Source organism: Oryzias latipes, chromosome 15, assembly GCF_002234675.1.
Source record: "Oryzias latipes chromosome 15, ASM223467v1".
In the NCBI taxonomy this organism is placed as follows: Eukaryota; Metazoa; Chordata; class Actinopteri; order Beloniformes; family Adrianichthyidae; genus Oryzias; species Oryzias latipes.
Genome location: NC_019873.2, coordinates 23079850 through 23103302, shown reverse-complemented (window position 1 = coordinate 23103302; position 23453 = coordinate 23079850). Strand labels below are relative to the sequence as shown.

The following is a 23453-nucleotide window of genomic DNA, read 5'->3' as shown; positions in this document are numbered from 1 at the left end:
ATTCAGATGGTTGCCAGGATACGGAAGACTTAGAAATCATCCCTGAGAGAGAGGATACTCAGCCAGACTCTCCTCTGGAAGACACGGTTTCTTTTACTCTGAAGAGAGAGAACAGCATCCGCCGCAGCCAGCGCAGCAGCAGGTCTGAAAAAGCTCAAATAAACACAAACAACAATCAATACAGCTTTATAAATAAAAGCAACACGTGTTTTTGTGATCTAAGATTTCAATCAAGAGAATTTTATTAAAATGAACTGACTTTCATATTCAGCGGACCATGAAAAGTCAGATAACTTCTGCATTACCGGTAGTTTTTATTTTAAATAAAATATGTATTTAACGATAGAAACTGAAAAACTCAGTTTCTTCCAGCTGACGGGTATCTTTGCATCTTAAAAAAAAAGCATGTTTACTCTTATGGAGCATTCAGGCTGGTGCTGGCAGAGCAAAAGCCAGAAAACAACAATGACCCTGAAAAAAAGCACCTGATGCCTTTTGGCATTTCAGTGTTGCTAAAAGGCAGAAAAAAAGACATTTATATCTTCAGTTCATCATCGTTCAAATGTAAAAATGTTATTTACAAATATTTTTATTTCATTTATTTTTTAATATATCACTTTTTATTATTCCCAGGAGCTAAACCCCTGGATTCACCTCTTACTCACACCATTCAATGATCCTGGAAATTGTTAGCTCAAGAAGCTCTATATCTCTACAAATCAAGGCTTAAATGCTGACATTTATCACACATTTAGAAAAGACCTAACAGCCATAGCTTCTTTGTAAAGGTTAGGAAGAAGTCCTCACAGAGAGGAGTTCACTGTGAGCTAATAATTCTGAGCTGCTTTTCTCTGTGGACATGGCAGCACAGTTTAAGGCTTGAAAAGTGTATTTATTTATTTATTTTTTGTAGAAGAAAGCAAAAAGACCTGCCATTTCCACTTGGACACAAGAACCAAAATAAAGAAACTGTCATGCACATTTCCATTTCCCAGCATTTTAGAGAAAATGTTTAAAAAGTTGGGGGATGCTGTGAGCACCAAAAAAACTAGATGTAGGGTCATTTTTTTAACAGATGGGTTTCTTTCTGCACATTTGCAGCTAAAAAAATGATCCAAAGATTTTGTTTACATGTATGCAGTGCATCAAAGAGCATCTCTGTCCCTGATCTGTTTTCTCATTTGATGTCGTCTTTTCTTCTTTTTTAGTGTCAGAGTACGGAAAAATAGTACAGTAAAAAAATCTGAAGATGCTAATGAAACAAAGGCAGGACAGAGACTAATAGAGAAAGAAACAATGGAAACGGGACAGGTACGCATTTTGTGTTTCCTTTTTCAAACAAAAATATCACGACCAGATCTTTGAATTTAGGGGTCTAAGGGTGTCCTTTCTCTTCTATGTCTAGGTGAAGTTCTCTGTCTACCTCCAGTACCTGCGCGCCCTGGGCTGGGGGTATACCTCTATGGTTTTCATCATTTACTTTATTCAGAACGTTGCTTTCATTGGTCAGAACTTGTGGCTTAGTGACTGGACCAATGATGCAGCGGATTACTATAACCAGACATATCCAAACTGGAAGAGGGACACCAGAGTGGGTGTGTTTGGAGCTCTTGGAATTGCTCAGGGTAACTTTTTTTTTTTTTCATTTGTACTTTTTCTTTAATGATATATTAGAACTGTGGCTTTGTGAGCCTGAAGTTAAAGTACTTAACTAAATGTATTTTACATTGAGCAGTGATGAATGACACTGTTTTCATGTTACAGATATAACCTTGTTGGCAGCACTTGTCACCATTTATGAGAATTTACTTAACCTTCCTTATACGCATTTTTATGTGTTTGTTTGCACAAAATCTCTTCGTTGAGACTGTTTACCATTTCCTTTGCTGTTAGTTTCACAAAAGCTTTACGGTGCCGATGTCACCGCAGACATTACAGCAGTGTTGTGCATCTGCCTTCAGTATTTCTCTTTACGTCATTTGAAAATCAGGATTATTTTACAAAACACTTTTTTTTGATTGCTTTTAAATGTTTGATTCTAAATTCGTACTCTCTCCTAATGTAAAGGTAAAAAATCCTTTTTTCAAAACATTTTAGAGCCATTTTTTATGCAGATGGTGTTGTCTTTGATGTGATGTCTCCTCTCAAAGAACTGTCTGTCTTCATGGTGTTCAGTGTCTGTTCATCAGGAGAAAAGAATGGCTGAGGACATAGAAATCTTGGTTTAATTTTTTTTAAATCACAGTCACTAAATCTCTGAATGCCGTCATTTTCTGAATAATTTTGAAAGCCTTTAAGAAAAAAAAATGTAATTGACACCATAAGTAGCAGGTGCTGAGATGCAAATGATGAAACGTTTAAAACTCCTCAGTCTACAGAGAACAGTGTTTAAAAAGTTTCAAAGAATTCTTTGCATTTGAAACCCAAGATGATCCAACAGGATAGTTGTATTTTAACAGACGATATGTAAAATAATATAAATTAATATAATCTTTATTTTGAAAGGTTTTTTATTGGTGCTCTTAGTTTAAAATATAGCATAGCCTTTTTTCTTTTCAATTCCAACAATGTTTCATTATTAATAGTTTGTGTGTGTCTAAATAAATAATTACAATACAGAAAAAAGGAAAAAAATAAGTTACAATTCAGTACATTTAAAAATTCAAAGAACTGGAGGCAAAAAAATGTAAAAAGAAGTTTTATCTGACACATGACACACTGCAGGAAACAGATGTAAGATGGAAATCTGTGGAGTGATTCCAAAGATTTGCCTAAACGCTGAAGGATAATCAACAAAATGAAGCATCTGAGGTGATTACACACCAAACCAGGTGTGAGCAGTTAAGAAGTCTACCAGATGTACAAGTGAGCAGGGCAGAAGGTAAAAAGAATAGAAATGTTAAATAAATCAAAAATTAGAACTGAAAATGACAAAAAAGAAAAAAGAACTGATCCTCTTAATAACAGGAAGTGGAGAGAGAATGATGCTTTCAGTCTCCTAAAGGAAACATTTTCAAAGCCAGGTTTATTAAAATACACAACTTTTTTTTCTATAAAGTTTTGTTCATTTTTAGCTTAATTATATTAAAACGATAAAATGTGAAAGATCTTTCCTACTATTTAATGCTTTACTGTGACATTTTTCGTAAGATTCAATGCATTTTTCACGTCACACAGGAAATCCTTTTTTTCATAAAAAAAACACTTCTGAGATTGTTTTTTTTTTGACAAAGTTGGATACTTTTGATCTTCTAAGTGGTGAAACATCAGCTCAGTCTGAGCTCCTGTCAAGGTTTGCCTGCTTTCTGAAAATTATGCTTTTATTCCAGGTTTCCTTGTGTTTCTTGGCACGCTCCTCCTCGCTAATGCTTCAGTTTCTGCGTCTCGCATCCTTCATTCAAGGCTGCTAAATAACATACTGCGTGTCCCTATGGTTTTCTTTGACACGACGCCCGTTGGAAGGGTGGTCAACCGCTTTGCAAAGGTAGGACTGCTTTGTTCACTTTTGTACTAATTCAGGATAAGCGGATTTTGCTGGTCGGGGTGATTAGCTTTCATTATCAAAACACTGAAGCTTTTGTTACATATAAGACTGAATGATTTCTCCTTCATAGAAAATGTTTCAGATAAATCCTAATTGAGATGCTAACTATTGTATCTGCTGGAAGGTAAATTCACCAAAAGACAAAGAGAAACACAGTAAGAGACCACACCAGCAAGCAAAGTTTTTGTGCACAAGGCAGAAACAAATATAGTGAAGAAATGCTGCCATTCTTTTTCTCAAAGGACTGCTTCTCGTTTTGGTCCTTTTATTGAGAATACAAGTGGAAGGTTACAACATTCAAGCAGAGAAATAGTAATCAAGCTCATTAGGGGTGCCCTGTAGTGAACTTTGGGAATGTTTTCAGTTCAAACACCACCATTCCTTATCCAAGTTTGGGTTAGGAAACTGGTGATAAAACGAAAAACTGTGGGTAACGAGGTGAAAGGCTAACCTGTAAACTATAGCTTGACATTTAAAACATTTAAAAACACATTTAGACAATAACAAAAAATGACAACAATATCTTTCAGAAATTCTAATAACATGACTGTGATCCTTTTTATTTTTTATAGTTACTGACTTCTTGTATGTGTTTATGAAGGACATTTTCACAATAGATGAAGCCATTCCTCAGTCCTTCCGCTCCTGGCTCTTGTGTCTGCTGGGTGTGCTGGGGACCCTGTTTGTCATCTGCCTGGCCACTCCTTTCTTCACCATCATCATCCTTCCTCTAGCTGTCATCTACTTTTTTGTACAGGTAAGCTCAGGATGATCTGCAGTTGAATTATGGGAGTAAAAAAAATATCTAAATCCATAAGAACCCAGACCCATTTTCCTTCTAAATAAAATTCCATCCAACCATTTTCTTAACCCGCTGTTTCCCTTTCGAGATCACAGGGCTGCCGGAGCCTAACCTGACTACTGTTGGGCAAAGGCAGGGTATACCCTGACAGATCGCCAGCCTGTCACACACCCATACATAGTTTAGAGTGATCAATCAACCTATGACAAATGTTTTGGGAATGGGGGAGAAAGCCGGAGCGCCCGAGGAAGAACCCACGCATTCACGAGGAGAACATGCAAACTCCACACAGAAAGGTCCCAGAACCAGAGCTTTCTCGCTGTGAGGCAAGAGCACGAACTCCTACTAACTCCCCATGCCACCCACTAGCACTATTAACCTTTTTTTAAATCAGCATTTGACAGAACTAATCGGCTGCACAGTGGCCCTCTGTGTTAGCGCACTTGATTCACAGCTAGAAGCTGGGACCTAGCTGGGACCTTTCTGTGTAGAGTTTGCATGTTCTCCCCGTGCATGCGTGGGTGTTCTACGGGGACTCCAGCTTCCTCCCACTGTCCAAAAAAATGCTTGTTAGGAGAATTGATTACTCTAAATTGTTCCGAGGTCTGAATATGTGTGTGCATGGGTGCGTGATTGTGGCCTTGTGGAAGACTGTCGACCAGCCTTCACCCAGCTGTGGCGGGATAGGCTCCAGCAGACCCCTGAAACCCGTAAGGGATAAACATCCCTGGAGGTGGTGAAACTAAGAATTCTCATTTTTCCTTTAGAGACAAACAGGGTAATGACAACCAGTGTAACTAATCTGATCTAACTAATCTAAACTAATCTCACACATGTTACACAAATGTCCTGCAATGTGAATGTAAACCTTAGATAAATAAATACTATTTTTTTTATTAGGCAAGATTTATGGAATGCCAATTATTTATTTTTTCACACTAGATGCAGCCATTAGGGGCACAGGAATAAAATAGGAATTTCACATTTTAATGTTTTAAATGTGTTTAAAGCCCAAAGAAACAGGTGGGAGGCTGTTGAACCAAAGACCTTTCACCGCAGCCCTGCTCTGTGAAATATACAAGCCGGAGGCTTTCATCCATCTATGGCTGCAATTAATGACTTATCTATAAACAAATTTTAATCTATTTACAAAATGAATCCTAATGAATCCTCATGGAGTAGTTTTTTTTTCTTTGAGGAAAAAAACAACTCCCCAAGATGTGTGAAAGTTTAACCATAGAAATGTTCAAAGTACTTCTGTCCTGGTACCTTTTCATCTTTTCTCTTTAAGGAGTGACATGATGAGCAGAACACAATATTTAGAAATGACTAATGTTTCAGTTGACCTCAGAAAATATAATCTCAACTATTATTTTGATTTGGTCTTCTTTAGAAACGTGTTTTGTGCATTTGCACATTTTGCATTTAGATGAAGCTATAATGAGGCACACTTTTGACCATATCTCCATTACTTCAATCTCCCATCTAAACATTCAGATGTATCATGAGTGGAAAAGCAGACCTTTCTTTATTTAAATTTAAGATATTTGTCTTTATTTCTGGCTATAGTGAGGTGGCTGTGAGATTCTCACGGTCATCTCGTCTTATGAACAACAATTCCTCTTTTATTCTAGGGCATGGATGTGACGTTCATTATATTTATAGACACATTTATAAACCAAAAAAAAAAAAGATTTTTCCATCTGTGGCATGAAACCAGCTCTGCGTAGCAAGATGTTTGTCCTGAAAACCTGACAAAGGTGACAGGATCTGGCAATGAACAGCTATTATCATGATCTTAGGCTGAGGACAAACCACTCAAACTCGGAGAGCTGTGGATAAATATCTATCAAAAGCTGGGGGTATTCAGACTGAAGAAGAGAAAAAACAAGCCTATAAAACTGAATGTATTGAACCAAAAGCAAAACACGGCTTAGAAACATGAAAGAAAACTCTACTAAAGAGGCACTAATCCTCACACACAGTGTCCCAACATTTCTTTATTTGTGGTTGAATGAAAGCATTATTAGGTTCCCCAGTCATCAAGGAAATCTATAAGAACTTTATGCAGAACAGCTTAATTGATTTGTCTGTTTTTGTCGTTATCCAGCGCTTCTATGTGGCCACGTCAAGGCAGCTGCGCCGCCTGGACTCGGTGTCCCGCTCTCCTATATACTCTCACTTTGGGGAGACAGTTTCCGGACTGTCAGTGATAAGAGCGTACAGGCATCAAGACCGTTTTCTTAAACACAATGAGGTGACCATTGATGAAAACCTCAAAAGTGTCTACCCGTGGATCGTCTCTAACAGGTACAACTGTTAACCCTGTAAAGCCCATTATGTCAAAGAATTTGCAAAAAAAATCAAATGTATTTGTAGTTAAGATATTTTTTTCAAACCCTTTGATGAAACCCACAAAAAAATTGCAATGTCTTTTTTTTCAAATGAGATATGGATCAATTATATCATTAGGTGATTTTGCTCACAACAATGTTAGTTTAAAACATAAATATTCAGGAAAAAAAGTACACAATTTAGCCACTGTCTTAAATTTGATCCACATATTTTAACATTCTGTAACTGTATTATAAATAATTATCAGCAAATGTTGAAATCTGTTTTTTTAAAACACATGAAGTAATACGATGGAGTATTAAGGCCATCAAAAAAGAAGAAAAATAAGCAAATCTATGAGAATGAAGTCAACTATAAAAAATAATTATGATAATAAAGTTGTAAATATGCTTCAAAAACCATGTTTATATGAAAATGTCGCCTTATCTTTAAAATGTTTCAACAAAGACAGTCAAACATTACCCGTTTAGTTTATGTTCCAGACAATTCTGAGACACCGCATGGACATCACTGCTCTAGAAATTGTCTGAATCTGATTTACTTTCTTAGAAAATAAGTTTTTTGTTTTTTTTGTCAGGAAATTACAACTTTCTTAAAAAAAAAACAACATACATTTTTCCTTGTAAAATATGACCATTTAAATAATAGATGTATGATTTTACTCTTGCAAAATGTTGCCTTTTTTCTCACAACTTTATTATTTTTATGCATATCTTTTTTTCCAGATCTGTTAATGGTACCTCTTTCTTATTTTTTGTTCATGTCTGTTATTGTTTGCTCTACAGATGGCTCGCCATTCGCTTAGAGTTCCTGGGAAATCTGGTGGTGTTTTTTTCCGCTCTCTTTGCTGTTATTTCTAAGGACTCTTTAGACAGTGGCCTGGTTGGTTTGGCCATATCCTATGCCCTTAACGTGAGTTTCAGTCATGACATTTACAGCAGATGTTGATCATATCTGCTCAGCAGGGGTTACTCTGGTGATGAAAGTACTCATGCCTTCTGGGGTCTTGCAGGTAACACAGACCCTCAACTGGCTGGTTAGGATGAGCTCAGAGCTGGAGACCAATATTGTAGCTGTGGAAAGAGTGAGCGAATACACTGAAATCGAAAATGAGGTGAGCCATCTTGTCTTTTTTCAAGTTTTTATATGTTATTCTTGGCTTTATATTGGTAAACTTTATGCTTTGCCACATTAGGCAGGCACATATTAAGGAGATACAATGAAGAATTGTAGTTTCTCATATGCTTTGATACATTGTTTTGCAGGCTAAATGGATAACTGATTGTCGACCCCCAGAAAGGTGGCCAGATGAAGGAAAGCTGCAGTTTATTGACTATAAAGTCCGTTACAGACCTGGATTAGACCTGGTCCTGCATGGAATCACTTGTAATATTGCCAGCTCTGAGAAGGTATGTGTACAAATGTTATTTAGTCAGTATTTATGCCTTCTCTGTCTAAAATAAGAAGTACTCATAGTCATAATAGCATTTATGTTGTTGTAGCAATTACAGTTTTTAGTGAATAGAGGTGAGAAATTAAAGCCTGATGTATTTTGGAGTAATTAAAAGGTGCCTGAACATGACTCCTTACGACAATTTACGTGACTTCTAATAATTCCAGGTGATTACAGTGATAAAAGTTCTTCAAATGCCATATTGAGTGGAGTAAATGTCAAGGATTAAAGGCTTCACATTTCACGAATTCCACATTTTCCCCCGGTTTCATCATTAAACTAAAAACAAGTGTTTTTTGTTAAAGACCAAATCAAACTCCACAAAAAATTAAACTTGACCTCCAGACAAACATTGTTCTTTCATTTCAATTGTCAAAAATTAAACTATTCCATCACCAAGAGATATTTTTATTAATAGTGAAGACTTAGGATAAAGAAAAACATCATTTTCAGAATAGTCTAATTGACCACATCAAACAACAGTGGGAACACTCTTCTGAACAATTCCAAAAAAATTAACCAATAGCGTCTGAATAATACATATGTGGACACGCCCCATTCCTTTACCCTGTTAAGTGAATTTAATCATTTTAAGGCTGGGATGCAGCAAAAGAGAAAGAGATTGGAAGGAGGAGGAGATCAGAAATGAGGAGGTGACAACCGAAGAATTGAACTATTTAGACTTTTTATTTCTTTATCATCTGGGCAAAAACAAGCAGAAAGAGGTGAACTTTCCCTTTGAAATGATGACTTGTATTAACTTATGATGTTTACCGGTAGATGAGCGGCAGAGTGAGGTCGGGGTACGCGCTGTAGCTGTTGCCATGACCACACTTTGCACCACGCTTCACAGTCCGCTTATGAGAAACACAATTTAAACCTCAAAATATAACAAGATTAAAGTACTAATATTTTAATTAAATATTTATTTATTTCGTGAGTGACCGTGGCAAAATAGATAAGATAATGTCCTTCAAGGTGTCAATTAACAGAAATTAACGGAGTTCATGAAAGCCCCGGGTTTGGAGTGATCAGGCCTCTGTCATCCATTAATTTATGACAATGGACAACACTTTGGGAATAAATATAAATTAAATATGAGATAAATGCGATTAAAAAAAGAAATAATGAGCTAAATCGCCTGTAATTAATTAACACAATATTACCGGTATGTCACCACTAAGCATAATCCTGTTCATCCGTGTTAAGGAAACATTTGCTTAGGAACAAACAACCATGCATGAACAGTAAAAAACAAATGGAGCAGCTTATATTGCTGTGTTGTGATGATGGTGTACAACAACGGACCAAAAGAAAACAAGCAGCTATGCAGAGCATCTGAACCTCTGACCCTTCTGTCTTTCCCTTTCATCTTTGGAATGTCATAACTATCTCTTCTTTGCTCTGCTGTCTATTAATTTTATTTGCCATGCAATCGAGTTGAGTCACCCATTAACTTCTGCTTTGAGTTTTTCCCCTGATAAATGTTGAAGCTTCTACAAGTCTGGGTTTATAATGTTTGGTTTCACACGCTGCAGCGCAAAAAAACAAAAATAAGAATGATCTTTTCCAAGTATCTTCAGTAAAATTAGATATAATTATTGCTTTTGTAGAATACTCTGCTCTCCAGGGGATGGTTATTTCTGTCAAAGATAACTGTTAATGCTGTTACTAAAGACCCAAAAGCTTTCACCAGCTCAATGTGTGCTGCTGTCACAACAGAAACGCAGCTAATCGTTGAATTAATGGATTCTGTAATAAATATAAAACACATGGTATTTTTTATTCATAACAGATTAGGAAAGCTTTTAAAAAGTTTATTTTGAACTATCAAGTTTTAATTTGTCAATCAACTATTTTCAATCCTTTGTACTCTTTTTCTTACAGATTGGTATAGTGGGGCGCACAGGAGCTGGTAAATCAAGTCTGACCAACTGCTTGTTCCGAATTATTGAAGCGGCCGAAGGAAGAATCCTCATTGATGATGTGGACATCTCCACGATCGGATTGCATGACCTCAGAGGCAGGCTCACAATCATCCCACAGGTATGAGGCCGATCGACACATTTATGAGTGCAAGTCCGTTCCATTCTTGAGCTCTGATGTGTTTAATTTCATGAATCCAGGATCCAGTTTTGTTCTCTGGAACGCTGAGAATGAACTTGGATCCGTTTGACAAATTCAGCGATGAGGAGCTTTGGAAAGCGCTGGAGCTCTCCCACCTGAAGGACTATGTAGCAGGACTGCAGGAAGGATTACAGCATGAAGTTGCTGAAGGAGGAGAGAACCTGAGGTGAGAAAGGAGACTCATGAATGGCATAACAAGGGTTTTATCCTAACAGTACAGTAAGTATCATCGTCCAAGAACGATTTGCTTTCGAATGACAGAAAAAACAGTCGTCAGACATGTAAATGATAGTCCGTCGTTTTGTTATGTCATTGTATACCTGTTAAAAAGTAAAGATATGTTTCTGTTGATTTTATTCCATCTTGTATTAAAATGAAAACCAGGAACTTTTCACATGTTCTCTTCAACTAGGAGCACTGATAGATGTTGCTTTAAATTGTGAGCTTATCCGTGTCTTCCCAGCGTCGGGCAGAGGCAGCTGCTGTGTCTGGCTCGAGCGCTGCTCAGAAAGTCTCGCATTCTAATCCTGGATGAGGCCACTGCAGCTGTTGACCTTGAAACCGACAACCTGATACAGAACACCATCCGCAAAGAGTTTGCACACTGCACTGTCCTCACCATCGCTCATCGCCTGCACAGCATCATGGACAGCTCCAGGTGAGTCGATCAATAAACGCCTCCCAGGGATTTTATTGGATGTCAAAAGATTTGACTTAATCCTTTAAACCCCAAACATCTGTGCACTTCTTTGTCTGCTCTTAACTTAAATATAAATCTGAAGAATGTTCTGCAAAATTTATATTATCAAATAGGTTTTTTAAAGTTATCATGTTGCTGAATACATTGATTAACACCAGCTGATAATTAACAATTGCTCAGTAAAATCTTAATCTGGGAAGTCTGAAATGCTGCCCAGTGGCTTAGTTTGTTTGTCAGTTGCAGCACAGCTTTGCCAGAGCTTATTCTGGAACAGAAGGGGAGAGGAGCTAATTGCCACGTGGGGTGTAGATAGCGACAAAATTGAAAGAGCAGCATGAGACAGAATTATTGTCCACGTTAATGTCAGAAGAAATTATTTTCAGTTTATTCACTTCATATGATAAGGGTTATAGGATTAAGGTTGCTCAGTATGTGATTCCCCCTGTGATGAACAGATCTGATCACATTTTTAATTTTCAGACCTGGAGTCCCAAACAATGGGGTGTCATGACGAAGTGTCAGGTTTCGTGTTCAGGTGCTGATGCAACTTTGAGGTTCAGACTAGCCTCTGTGCATAGAATTCAACATGAAAAGATGTACTTCAAAGACCTCCTTGGCCTTAGCTTGGTGTGAAACAGCATGACCAATCAGGAGACAGAAGACTCTGCAAGACAGTGTTAGATTATTTTTTCCATTAATATTACATTAATATTAAATGTAACACAGTGCAATATTGTTTGTCTCAAGTTGGATAATAAAAAAACATAGATATTAGACTAGAATGGCCTCTAATGTTATTGTTTTCAACTGTAACTTTACAGTTTTTCCTTTCAATGAATAAACTCAATGAAAAATAACATTAACAGGGACTTAAATTCCCACTCCTACCTATTTCATCTATCGTAAAAGCATTCTCTGTGGTCTTTTAATTATGATTATGCCGTTTTTAGTAAAAAACAAAAACTGTAGTTATCTAGGACGTAGTTTCTGCAGAGTGGCAGTAGTTCATTAGAAATTCACCTACGCTTTGTGGGCAAGGCCGTGGAGCAACCCCTCTCCCATTTCCCATCACCCGTCTGTTTACATGCTCTTCCGCTAGCTTACAGCCCTTCACAACTGCAACCTAACATTACTGGTGCAACCAAAATAGTAAACAAAATTGGAGCTGTCCAGCTGTACAGTTTTGAACCAGATGCCAGCTCAGATTAAAAATAAACAAAGGCGTTTATGGATCCATCTGTCTGCAAGTAGATGTATTGGAATGGAGCGGAGAATACGCTGAGCGGGTCTGTAACACTTGTGCTATCCTAGGCACTTTAACATTGGGAGTTGGTTCATCTAGACCCACTAGACAGTGCGCTGAACCTTTTTTCTTCAATGATTTGTGATCTTCACTGGTGTCCATGGATTACATGAAATCTTTCCACCTTTATCCACCTTTGTCATGGTAGGGAAAACACGTCAATGTAAGGGTGGGGTCATCTAAGATAGCACATTTATTAAGGAGACTTAAGAGAACCAGACAAAGGCTTTTGGAGTGGTCCAAATTTGAAAATTGATTTGAATTCACGCTAAAGCATAAGCTGAAACAAGCTGGATCTGCTGGGAAAAACTAGCCACTCAATTTTGAAGAGTAAAAAAAATTCTCAAACATCTTAACAGTAGTTGCTTATAAATGTGGCTCAACCAGTTTTTTATTTCAGGTGAAAATAACTTCTTCAAAAAGGATTTGAACATTTTCTTTTCTTTTTTACATAAAAGAATACATTTAAAACAACATTTTCAATTAACTTGGGTAACGTAATTATTCTTATTTATTTGGTGATTTGAAATAATCAAGTATAACAAATACACAGAGATTATAGATCAAAAGAGTTCAGAAATACTATTACACAGATATGTCATGCACAGAAAGCTGCACCAGTAGACCTACTTTTTTCTTGTCTCATGCAACTCAAAGAACAGGAAGCATTTATAACAGCTTTTTAAGTAGATTGGTATAATTTTATTAAATGGATTTGCTTTTTCTAATAAACTAGAGCTCATAGCAGTCTTCCTTTAATTTCCTCCAGTTCTCTCTTCGTTTCAAAGTTTTCCTGATAAACATGTAGGCCATTAAAGAATGTGCAAATCAATTTAAAAAAAAGTTAGCTGTAGTAATTATTTTTCAAGTCAACGTGAAGTCTGTTCAGCCGATGGTTATTTCTAACCTGTGTTCTCTCTCAACAGAGTGATGGTGCTTGATGCTGGGAAAATTGTTGAATTTGACTCACCAAGCAACCTTCTTGAAAATCGGGGCTATTTCTTCTCCATGGCAAAGGATGCTGGGATAACACAAGAAGAATTTTCATCTCTGTAATTTTGTTCTCTTGTATTTTCACTCTTAAAATATAATTTGATTGCTTAAATATGTTTTTGTTTCCTTTTCAGAATATTAACATTGTGATAAGAAATGTATGTATATAAGAAACATTTAGAAATGCAACTGTACATGTAAATAATGTTTTGTGAGAATAAAGTATTCTTTTTGAAATAAGATGCAATCCCACTGGTTTAAACCACGTGCACTCACAATAAACACAATTAATTTGGTATTTAATATATACAGTATATGCCCAACTTTAGTTTTCTTCATCAGAATGAATAACAGGTTTGCTTGTTTTTAAAGAAAAGTGGCACATTTGCAATTTACTCATAGGTCAACCACAAAACAACAGTTCAATTTCTGACATTTAAAACAATCGATGGGTAAATCCTGATGGAGGAACCTGAACTTAAAGTCGGCGCTCGATTGTTGAAGTAAACCTTTCTGACCAGCAATCTTAATAATGGGTTCAGTTATCTGGATATGCCAAACTTTTTAAAGCCTTTGTCATATCTTTCTTTTTATCCCTGATCTTATAAAGCTGCACTTATTAACTCCAGCCAATATAAAGCAGCAAGAAATAAATAAATACACGGCAGCCTCGGGTCTCCTTTTTATTGGAAAAGTATATGTGTGTGGTACTAGATAATTCTTAAATACTTAAAACCTTTAGGGGTGTAATGACTCATAAGCTTCCTACAATTCAACTGGATGGATCTGTCTGAGGCAAGTTGTTCATCCAATCAACTTAAACTATTATAAAATTGTTGTAAAATAAAATAAATTAATCAGCTGTATATCGATGATGGAAAATACCATTTGGATTGAGGCACTGTAGTACTGTAACGTTAAAACGATCAGGTGCCATCATAGCGGACAACACTCACATGATGGCAACAAAAAATGATCAAGCCATCAATACAGTCTAATAATGTGTGGAAACACACAAGACGTGTCACCATATGGTGTGGTAGAATGTTCTAATAATGTTCCCTTTAATTAATTTGGTAGGCTGGTGGATTTGCCATTTATTCTTGTTTACTTGTTTGTACACATAGGTAATTTACATTTGATTATCTTCCAAGGAAAAAAGGGAATCTGGAAAAAGGAATCTGCATTTTTGGCTAAAGATATCCTGGATTGATTTTTAGGTTAGTAAATATGATAGATAAAAATGAACTAAAATTGTCTATGAATATTATAAGCAACCACTTATTATGACATAGTTAAAATGAATCATTACACCCCTAAAATACTGCTATAGAATGAAACATATTAAGATCTAATGTTTAGGAATAAATCATAAACATTTTTTCTTTTTTTATGGGGCACAATTAAAGGTAGGAAAAGCGTTGTTTTTTATTTTTTTATTTTAATGCAACAATTCTGTTTGGATTTCTCTTTTCTGGATTTATCTTCTTGCTGTGAATAGATTATTTTTAGAACTGTCCAACCTCACTAACATCAATCAGAACCTGTTAGAGGGGACACTTCTGTTAATTCAGACCCAATTTCTTCATTTTTTTTTAATGCTCATCTCTTGAAATTTTAGTGCAGCATTTACTCCATGCTCACGCTGTCAACATCACATGAAATTATTGTTAATTTCATGCATTTAGACGAGCTTTTCTCCATGCTTTCTTTTGCTCAGGCGGCTGGCTGTATGTGTTGAGAGAGGGTGGTGCAAGAAGCTGGAATCAGAGGGGAGAAAGAGAGAACAGAGGCAAGGAGAGACACGACTGAAGCTGCTGTTTTGCCTGAGAGGAGAGCTGCTTCTGGTCGCGCATTTTTTTTCCCCCTGAAAGGTGAGTCTACCTGTTGCTCATTCAAAATATATTTCAATTTTTTACCTTTGCTTTAACTGTTCTGATACTAAAAAAGAAACTAAAAATAAATAAATAAAATCAGATGTTCTCACAGTCACACATTTAATTCTGTTTTTTTAAACCTTTTATAATTGTTTAATCTGAACAAATCGTAAAAAAAATTTTTTGGGGGAAACATAATGTGTAAAAACTCATTCTGAAAGATCAAAACGTGTGACTGTTTCCTGCAATCATCTATCCTTCAGGCACGTGCTTTTTCTTTTTTTTTTCCATATCAATAGTGCCAGAATTATAATGTATATCTTAGATAAAACATAAATTGCCAGAAAAACTTTTTACTTGGGTGTATGCATGTAGTTTACTCATCTTTTCTTCAGGGTTTATGCAATAAGATGGCACCACCAAGAATTAATGATGTAGAAGAGGATTAACTGATTTTGAAGGGGCTGCTGGTCTGTTCTGCCTCTCATATGTCAGCTCTTCCCCAGAGGCCAGCTGCTTATGAGAATGTTGTGTGTTGTTGAGAAAATTTACACAATCCACCTGCTTCATTCTTTTCACTCAGGCTCATCATTTTGATCAATATAAATACACTTAATTATGTGAACAGCTCGTCAGCGCAAATACAAAATAATTCAAACATTTTTTTCTGCCAATCATTTGCTTTTGAAATGAACACTGAAATGTGCCTTATATCTTTTCAATTGTGTCTAATTTTCCTTTATATGCCCATTCATCATCAAAATCAATCCAGCTTTTATCTGGTGGCCTCACCATGAACAGCTCAGAGCAGATTCCGTTCCTCTTCAGTTGCAACGTGAGTCCAAGTGTGACGCCAAAGCTGGACATCGGCGTCACCAAAAGTGAGCCGCTGACCATCGCCATTCCCATGACAATCTTCTACAGCATCATCTTCTTTTTTGGAGTATGAGTATTGATTCTGAAACACACTGGTGGATGACAAGTAAAGCAGCATTTGTCATGCAATGTTTCCCCACAAATGTTCTGCAGGTTTTATTTAACGGTGTGAGCATTCTGACCCTACTCATGGATCCTCATATGAGAGTCAGCACCATCCGTTTATACCTGCTCAGCCTGGTTATATCAGGTAGGTAAAAGTAGCCTTCTTCAACAAGCCTATCATCAGTTTTCCCTCAGAATTCCAAACCAAATTTGTTACACAACTACTTCTCTCAATACTTTTCCTTAAATTGTAGATGTTCTGCAGTTGTTGACCATCCCAGTAACGTTATACCGGTATTATTGGGAGAGCTATCCATGGCGTCTTGGCCAAGCTGTGTGCAAAGTCTACTTTATGGTCCGCCAAATGTACTGCGCCACCACCAGCTGGGTCATTGTGATCTTCACGACTGAACGCTATGCAGCAATTTGCCACACCATGTGGTCTGTCTCCAGCTTAAAGGTTAAGCACTTGTCTGACTAATCGCTATTATTTTTTCCACATATCACTTGTCTCTGCAACTACATGTTAGTGACACTATTTAATGACACATGCTGTTGGGCCTTTCACTCAGAGTTATAGAAGATTGCTTTTCATGGATTTGCATAACTATCCTGCAAGATAAACTGTAAAATGTCCACTTATAAAGGTGTAATAATATGTAAACACATAAATAAATGTTCACACTGTTTATGATGGGCGACTGGAAAAGATTAGATATTACTAAGATTTGAAAGCAGAGGGTAAAGAATTGAATTTTCCAGCTCGAGATGTGTTCGAGAATAAAATGTAAAGCAACTGAGAAGTAATTTTCAAAGAAAAATGTAGGAAAGAATTGTCAGTCTGCAAACACTTTCCATGAATCCCCTCTCTTCTCCTCTGCTTTTCACATCTGAAGAAGTCCCGAGTGCCCTGCCTTCTAATTGTTTGGGTTGTTTCCCTGGCGTCAGCCGTACCCTTCGCTCTCGTCTATGATCAGGCATGGGCTTGCATTCTGGACTACACTGCAACAAGGCCAGAAGATGCTTTTAAAGTCTCCACTATGTGCGAAATGACTGAGCCTGACCCTGCTCACATGTACAAAGGAATCATTCTTCTGAGAGCAGCCTTCTTCTTTTTGGTCAGATAAGTGCCATTTGACAACATTTCCTTACCTGCATCACTCATGGGCACTCAGAATGCATCTCTCACCACAGGTGCCACTGATCTCCATCTTCACGCTTTACATGCTAATCCTGCTTTACCTCAGAAGAAACAGTCAGCAGAGGAGGAACATGGGAATCATGAGGCAGGATGTGGACGGAAGGCGAGATGTTCAATGCCACCAGAATGGAAAGCTGCTTTTAAATGAGAAAAGAGCACTGATACTCATGGGTGAGTGTACAAAATTGTAAAATAGTAGAAAAAAACCCTGCTGTCTTTTGAATTATAGGTATAGGTGTATGTTATGCACTATGTAAAAAGGTCACCAGTGCACCACAGAGCACAATCCCCACCGATACCCCCACTGTAGTCCTTTTGGAGTCATCAGCCAACCTGATTGACTAAACCCTGAATCCACAGAGAAAATCAGCCAGAGAGCTGTGAAAATCACCCAGCTGAGCTTCTAACTTTGTACCATCTTGCTGTGAGGCAAATGCACTAATAACCACTGTGCTGAGCAGCCACAGTGATTACATGTAGCCCTTTGATAAATCTCAGTCACCATCAAATTCGAGGCGGTTCTTGATCCAGAGTTCCGTTTCTATTTTAAGCCCTGAACGGATGCAGACCTTCATGTTTCTGTGCAAAATTGCTGGATTGCACCAAAAGTACACACACAGGTAGATGATTAGCAATGAAAACAAAGACACTTCTCTGTAAAGCAAAGAAAAGAAAACCAAGTTATTGAGTTTTTCAGTGGTCTCTGAATTCACAGCCCAAACAGAAAAGAAAATGAAAAAATGGGGAGCCTGGAGAGACGTAGAAAGGTGTGGCTGTTTTACAAATGACAGCAGCTCTCACTGTAAGACCAAAAACCTTTTTTCTCCAATACAGTGGATGAACACAAATTTGTTGCCTTTGAAAAGTTTCAGGAAAAGCAGCAACCTTCACACATTAAATATTTATCCATTCATTCCAGCAGAAAAAAAAACTAAACAGGACAAATAAAACAATTGACCATCTCTTCTTTTGATGTGATGGTTTTGTTTCTATAAAGTTATGTTTTCCCTTTTATAGTTGATGTAGAAAAAGAATTCTGCTGGCGCCACCGACATTTGTCATTAGCATGTCTGGCCCTGAGTATCCAACTGTGAAAGAGCACAGGATCTTGTGATTGGTTGTCTCTGACGGAGAGAGATTCTCTTCCTCTTGTTTTACCATTACGTTTGTGTGGATGGAGCTTTCAGAATTCTCCGTCAGATGAAAGGTTATTGTCAAGGAAATGGCACGAGCTTTTTAAGAATTCTATAATAGAAGGTGAGAAAAATATGATATTTCTTCATTAATATCCTCCAAAATGTTCTGAATGATTGTATTTAATCATTTTTTATTATTAAAAGTGTTTTAATATTTTAAGTTTTTGGATATTCATTGTCAGTGTTCCGTATGCTCCAAACTAGTTAAGATCATGGGGCTGGGGCTTGCCGGCTTATTGCAGCGCTGCACACCTTTACTGGGCTCCAGCATTGCTGCCTCACGGCTATGGAGTGGACCTTGTTGCCATCTGGGTTGGTGCTATGGAGATGTTCCCGGCTATTGTTATTAATAAGTTTCCAATATAATGTTTCCTCACAGCAGAGCTATTTTCTAATTACAATCTTGTTTTCATGTTGGTAATCATTGTTTGTGTCTGAATTCCTTCACATAGAAGTCTCTGCGAGAAACCAGTGTACCTTGATACTCACAAGATTGGCAAATATAGACCCCAATGCATTGCAATTGAGCATTTTTTCATTTAAAAATAAAAACAATATATAATATCAATATATACATTCAAACATAAACACACACACATGCACACAAACACCCTCTCAAACACCCATACACGCACACACATTTTACAAGGAAGGTGGGACCTGGGTCCATCTGTCCCCTACCCCTTCCCTGGTGGGGGGTGCGGGCCCCTTGGCGATGGCGGCCGTGTCCCTTGGGTGCCGGCTCCCTGGGCCCGGCGGTGCTCTCTCCGCACGGTGGGGGGGTTCATATTACACCTGAGCAGGGGGTGTTCGTGTCCCTGGGGGGTGGGTCCTGGTCCTTGCCCCTGGGCGCTGGGCCCCGCCAAACTTCCAACATGGCCGAGCCTGGTCGGGCCATATTTATAACACCCCTTGTGGGCCGCCCTTTTTTCCCCGGGGTTCCCCCCTCCGGGCGGGGGCGGCGGGCCCCTGCCTTGCTCCTACCTGGACCAACCGTGGGCCGGGTGGGTGGCTGCCTGGAGTGCGGAGCGGGTCTCCCTTGGGGGGTCCTGGCTCGTACCTGGGGTCGGGGCGGGGGGATGCCCGGAACTCCTGGGTGGTGGTGGGGTGCTCGTCTGGGGCTGTGGGCGTCCCTCTCCGGTGGGGCCTTGCGTTGGGCTCTTCCGGCGCGGCGGGGGGGCTGCTTTCCTGGCTGGGCTGGGGCGGCGCTCTCTTTCCTCTTTCCCTCCGCGCCTCCCTGCTCTCTGGCTCTGGGGGCCTCGCGGCGGTCCTGCTGGCCCTGGCCTGGGTGGCGGTCTTGGTCGCCCGGGGGGCGGTTGTTCCCTGCCTGTTCCCGTATGGCGTTGGGGGAATTCCGGCTGCCGCTGCTGCTGCGGCGGGGGTCTGGGTGTGGGGGTGGCTGGGCGCTCCTCCTCCTTCTTTTCACATTCCACCATCCATTTTAGAAGAACATAAACACTCACTTGAGCACAGGTGTTAGCTCACCTTTGCACTAATAGTTTGCATGATTGAATGAAAGAAAGATTTCACACTAGTTGGTTTAAAGGCATAAGTATGCGTGTGAACACTATCTGTTTTGTGTACATGTTGACATGTGGACATTCTTGCAGCTAGCAGGTGTGTTGATAATATTTGAGTGTGTGTGAACAGGCCCCGCCCTTTTTGTACTACATTTGAACCGTACCATAATGATTAACAACCAGTAAACTTGTTGCTTGATTCTGCTTCATGGTCTTACCCCCCTTCCCCTCCTATTATCACCCCCTACCCCCCCTCTCTCTAACGTCCCTCTCTCTTCTTCCCCTCTTTCCTTTTCCGTCCGGTCCAACACCAAAGATTTTCAAACATGATTGAAATTAATAAAGTTTGGCCTCAATTACAAAAGGGGTTTATTCAGACATACCTTTGGTTTGTCTGAAGATTAATAACCCCTCTTGTTAAAATAAAATATGTCCAACACAAGAGGCCCTCAGCTCTCATCTGTTTGCCTAGCTGTTGGACAGGACAAGTTAAAAAAAATAAATAAATAAATAAATAAAAACATGTAAAATATTTATTTTACATTTACATCATCTGAACTCTGGATTTACAAAGTTATCTTAAAATGTTTACATTTATTAGGTTTTTACTTTGAGAAATTGGTGTCTCTATTCTCCCATGTCTGGTTCATATTTTTGGCACAAATGGAACCTCATATGGTTTAAGCCTTTGATGCCGGGGTCAAAGCAGTAGGAGGAAAGCCAAAGATTTCATTGGAGTTTATGCTAATGGGAATTTTTTGGGTGAACCTTCACAATATTTATTTTTTTACTCTTTTTGTGTTTTCTTTTAGGTGCTGTTGTGGTTGCTTTCTTTGTGCTCAACTTTCCTGACATTGCGTCTTCACTGATGCAGGTCTATGTGGTCGTGTGGTCTGACACGGTGCTCTCTGTCTACACCGTCCTCAAATCCTATTTGTCCCTTCCACTGTGGTACATCAACGGGGCTTTGGACCCCGTACTCTTCTGCATATCCTCCCATGCGTTTCGGAGAGCGTGCTGGAGAACTCTGAGCAGACTTAGACCTCACTGCTTCAAGGAGTACCAAGGCTAGTGTCAGTTAAGAACATAAAATTCCAGTTATGATGCCAACACAAAATCCAGAGAGGCTGACTTATTGTTATACAGAATAAGCAACGGGGAAAAAACAGGATTCCATAAAAAGGAAAAATATATTTTAAAAACATTTACAATTAAGTGCTTCGAATTTATTCTTTCGTTCATTTGACCAAAACACATTTTCAAATTATGATATTAATGTAGGAGTAAGTCTGTCTAAAACTAACTAATTTTCTTTTTCTATCAGTGTTGCGTATAAGTTTTTAGTGCCAGTAAACATGTTGAATTCCCCTGTAACGTATATTTATTTCAATTCTTTAAGGTGATTTTCTTTTGTAGCTGCTGGCCAACAAATGAATGTGAAAATGTCTTTACTTTAACGTTTAAAGCGCTAGATGGAGACCATTGTTGCAGGTTTTAGCTTAAAAGATAAAGATCACCTTGTTCTCACAAATGATCTTGTTGTTGTCGTCATTTTTGCCAGAACTGTAACTATTGTGCATATGAAGTCTGCAGTATTGCAAAAGAGGAATCTAATAAGTCTTATAAAAAAAGAACATAAAAGGTATACTATGTCTCTTGCAACAGCCTACTGGAATGACTATATCCTGCCTCTCTTGTTGACACAGGTTTTTGCAGCTAACAGCATTACTGTAAACAGTCACAACTGTGTTCATTCATGTGCTACACAGAAGACATTTCTAATCTGATATAGAAAGCATAAAAATATGTGCTTTTTTGACAGATTCCTTTAAAAGATTAAACAGCTATGACACCTCCAACTAACTGCATGAAGTACATCATCACTTATTTAGCAAAAACTGACTAAAAAATTAGAAAAAGGAAGACAGAGGGAATATAATTAATTACAAAGTATATCATAAGAAATGCACACCTCTAAGTATCTTTGAGCACACCTGGATGATTGGCATCAGAGGCAGACTGGTCTGTTTTTACATAAAGAAAGTTGGGTCATTGGATGTCTGCAGGGTCATGCTACATGTGTTTTAGCTGAAAGTGGTGGCAACTTCCTTTCTGTGTGCTCCTGTGAGCTGGGGACGCAGCCTGCTAAAGGAACTCACTGGATGCAGTGGTGGATCAGAGACTGGCGTGCGAGCTGCCTGCCATAATGAGCAAAATGCAGCACTCCAACTACAAAGTGCTGTGTTAACAGAGGAGCTGTCGTGCCAAAGGTTCTTGTCACTGAGATCCAGGATGAAGACGCTAAAGACAGCGATGGCACCGTCGACAAATAGATTGTACAACTCATACGTGGTCATGTTTACGCTCTCTGTATTTGTATACATTGAGGTTTTTTTATACATGCATGATTTTTTCTTTTTTTAACTTGCTTATGTGCGCTATGCATGTATGTCCTTGTTAGTTTTTGTCAGAGCACGCTTTCAGATTCCTTTCCTTTCTGGAATGAATAAAGTTTTTTCTATTTTTCATCTGTTTCCATGCAAGTTACTGTTGTGCAATAGCTGTTAAAAAAACTAATTGTATTTAAAAAGCAAACACCCACTCCTGACATGTAATTAAACCAAAAATTGGGAATTAGAACCTGCTGTACTAATGCAATAAAGGGGGTAGCATCCAAATTGATCAACTTTAACACACAATACAGATCTGTCTTACAATCATCTAAAATTAAAATATTGAAAACTAAATGTCAATCTGCAGTTCATGTTTGTACTTGAAAAAGCTTTTTGTGAAGCAGTAAAAGTCTTCACTCCCAGAGCTTCATATATTATATGTATTTTTTTTTTATCACGTAAGAGATTTGTTTTTTGGCTACAGAAAATTTCATTAAAAGTTTAGTAAGATTTGCATCAGAAAAAAAAACTAAATAATTAAAAAGAGGACAGAGAAAAGACAAGTTTATTTCCATTCTGCAGGACTCAAAGGTTACTCATTAAACATCTTAACAGTGCCACCATGTGGTTCTTTTCTTAACCTCTGATCAGTTTTAAAAGAAGGAAAAGAACATTAAAAATGTTGATAAATCAGAAGCTATGCCATTGGGAGGCCTGAGTAAGGCTGACGTTCCCAATGATTTCCCATTCAAATGGACTGTTGGTGGTTTGCTGTATCTCGGCGTGAAAATGTCCCCAGATCTGAACGATATGTTAAAACTGAACTTCTCCCCCATCTGCACACAGATAAAGAAGGATCTACAGCGATGGCATAAACTTCCGCTGTCGATGTTGGGTCGAATTAGTTTAATCAAAATGAATGTTCTGCCACGTCTCTTGTATCCTCTGCAGATGCTCCCTCTATACATATCAAAGAAAACTAACAGAGATCTGGAAAAGGCCTTTACC

At 38.2% G+C, this 23453-nt stretch overlaps 2 protein-coding genes across 4 annotated transcripts in view; both read left to right on the top strand.

Moving 5' to 3' along the window:
* The window catches only part of LOC101165337 (canalicular multispecific organic anion transporter 1), a 46103-nt gene extending 32586 nt beyond the window's left edge, over nt 1-13517 (top strand). For both annotated transcript variants that reach the window (XM_020709601.2, XM_011484472.3), the window contains exons 21-33: nt 7-142; nt 1209-1311; nt 1406-1625; nt 3330-3484; nt 4146-4301; nt 6457-6656; nt 7487-7613; nt 7714-7815; nt 7967-8110; nt 10042-10200; nt 10281-10447; nt 10745-10939; nt 13211-13517. In XM_020709601.2, coding sequence (XP_020565260.1) covers nt 7-142; nt 1209-1311; nt 1406-1625; nt 3330-3484; nt 4146-4301; nt 6457-6656; nt 7487-7613; nt 7714-7815; nt 7967-8110; nt 10042-10200; nt 10281-10447; nt 10745-10939; nt 13211-13340 — 1994 coding nt within the window. In that variant the 3' untranslated portion in view covers nt 13341-13517. The remainder of the gene's footprint in view (nt 1-6; nt 143-1208; nt 1312-1405; nt 1626-3329; nt 3485-4145; nt 4302-6456; nt 6657-7486; nt 7614-7713; nt 7816-7966; nt 8111-10041; nt 10201-10280; nt 10448-10744; nt 10940-13210) is intronic.
* Nucleotides 13518-14714: 1197 nt separating this feature from the next.
* LOC105355796 (pyrokinin-1 receptor-like) lies at nt 14715-22578 on the top strand. 2 transcript variants are annotated; one of them, XM_011484471.3, is made up of 7 exons: nt 14715-15151; nt 15927-16097; nt 16184-16280; nt 16390-16595; nt 17032-17253; nt 17330-17507; nt 20865-22578. In XM_011484471.3, the coding sequence occupies exons 2-7, from the start codon at nt 15948-15950 to the stop codon at nt 21122-21124; spliced, it is 1113 nt and encodes a 370-aa protein (XP_011482773.1). In that variant the 5' UTR covers nt 14715-15151; nt 15927-15947; the 3' UTR covers nt 21125-22578. The 2 variants fall into 2 exon arrangements, with proteins under 2 accessions (XP_011482773.1, XP_020565261.1); XM_020709602.1 differs by lacking the exon at nt 14715-15151 and having other exon boundaries at nt 15372-16097.
* The last annotated feature ends 875 nt before the right edge of the window (nt 22579-23453 follow it).

Coding starts and splice junctions, on each gene's coding strand:
- LOC105355796 (XM_011484471.3), top strand. CDS start 15,948: ATGAACAGCTCAGAGCAGATTCCGTTCCTCTTCAGTTGCAACGTGAGT. Junction 16,098..16,183: donor GCATCATCTTCTTTTTTGGA/GTATGAGTATTG, acceptor AATGTTCTGCAG/GTTTTATTTAACGGTGTGAG. Junction 17,508..20,864: donor AAGAGCACTGATACTCATGG/GTGAGTGTACAA, acceptor GTTTTCTTTTAG/GTGCTGTTGTGGTTGCTTTC.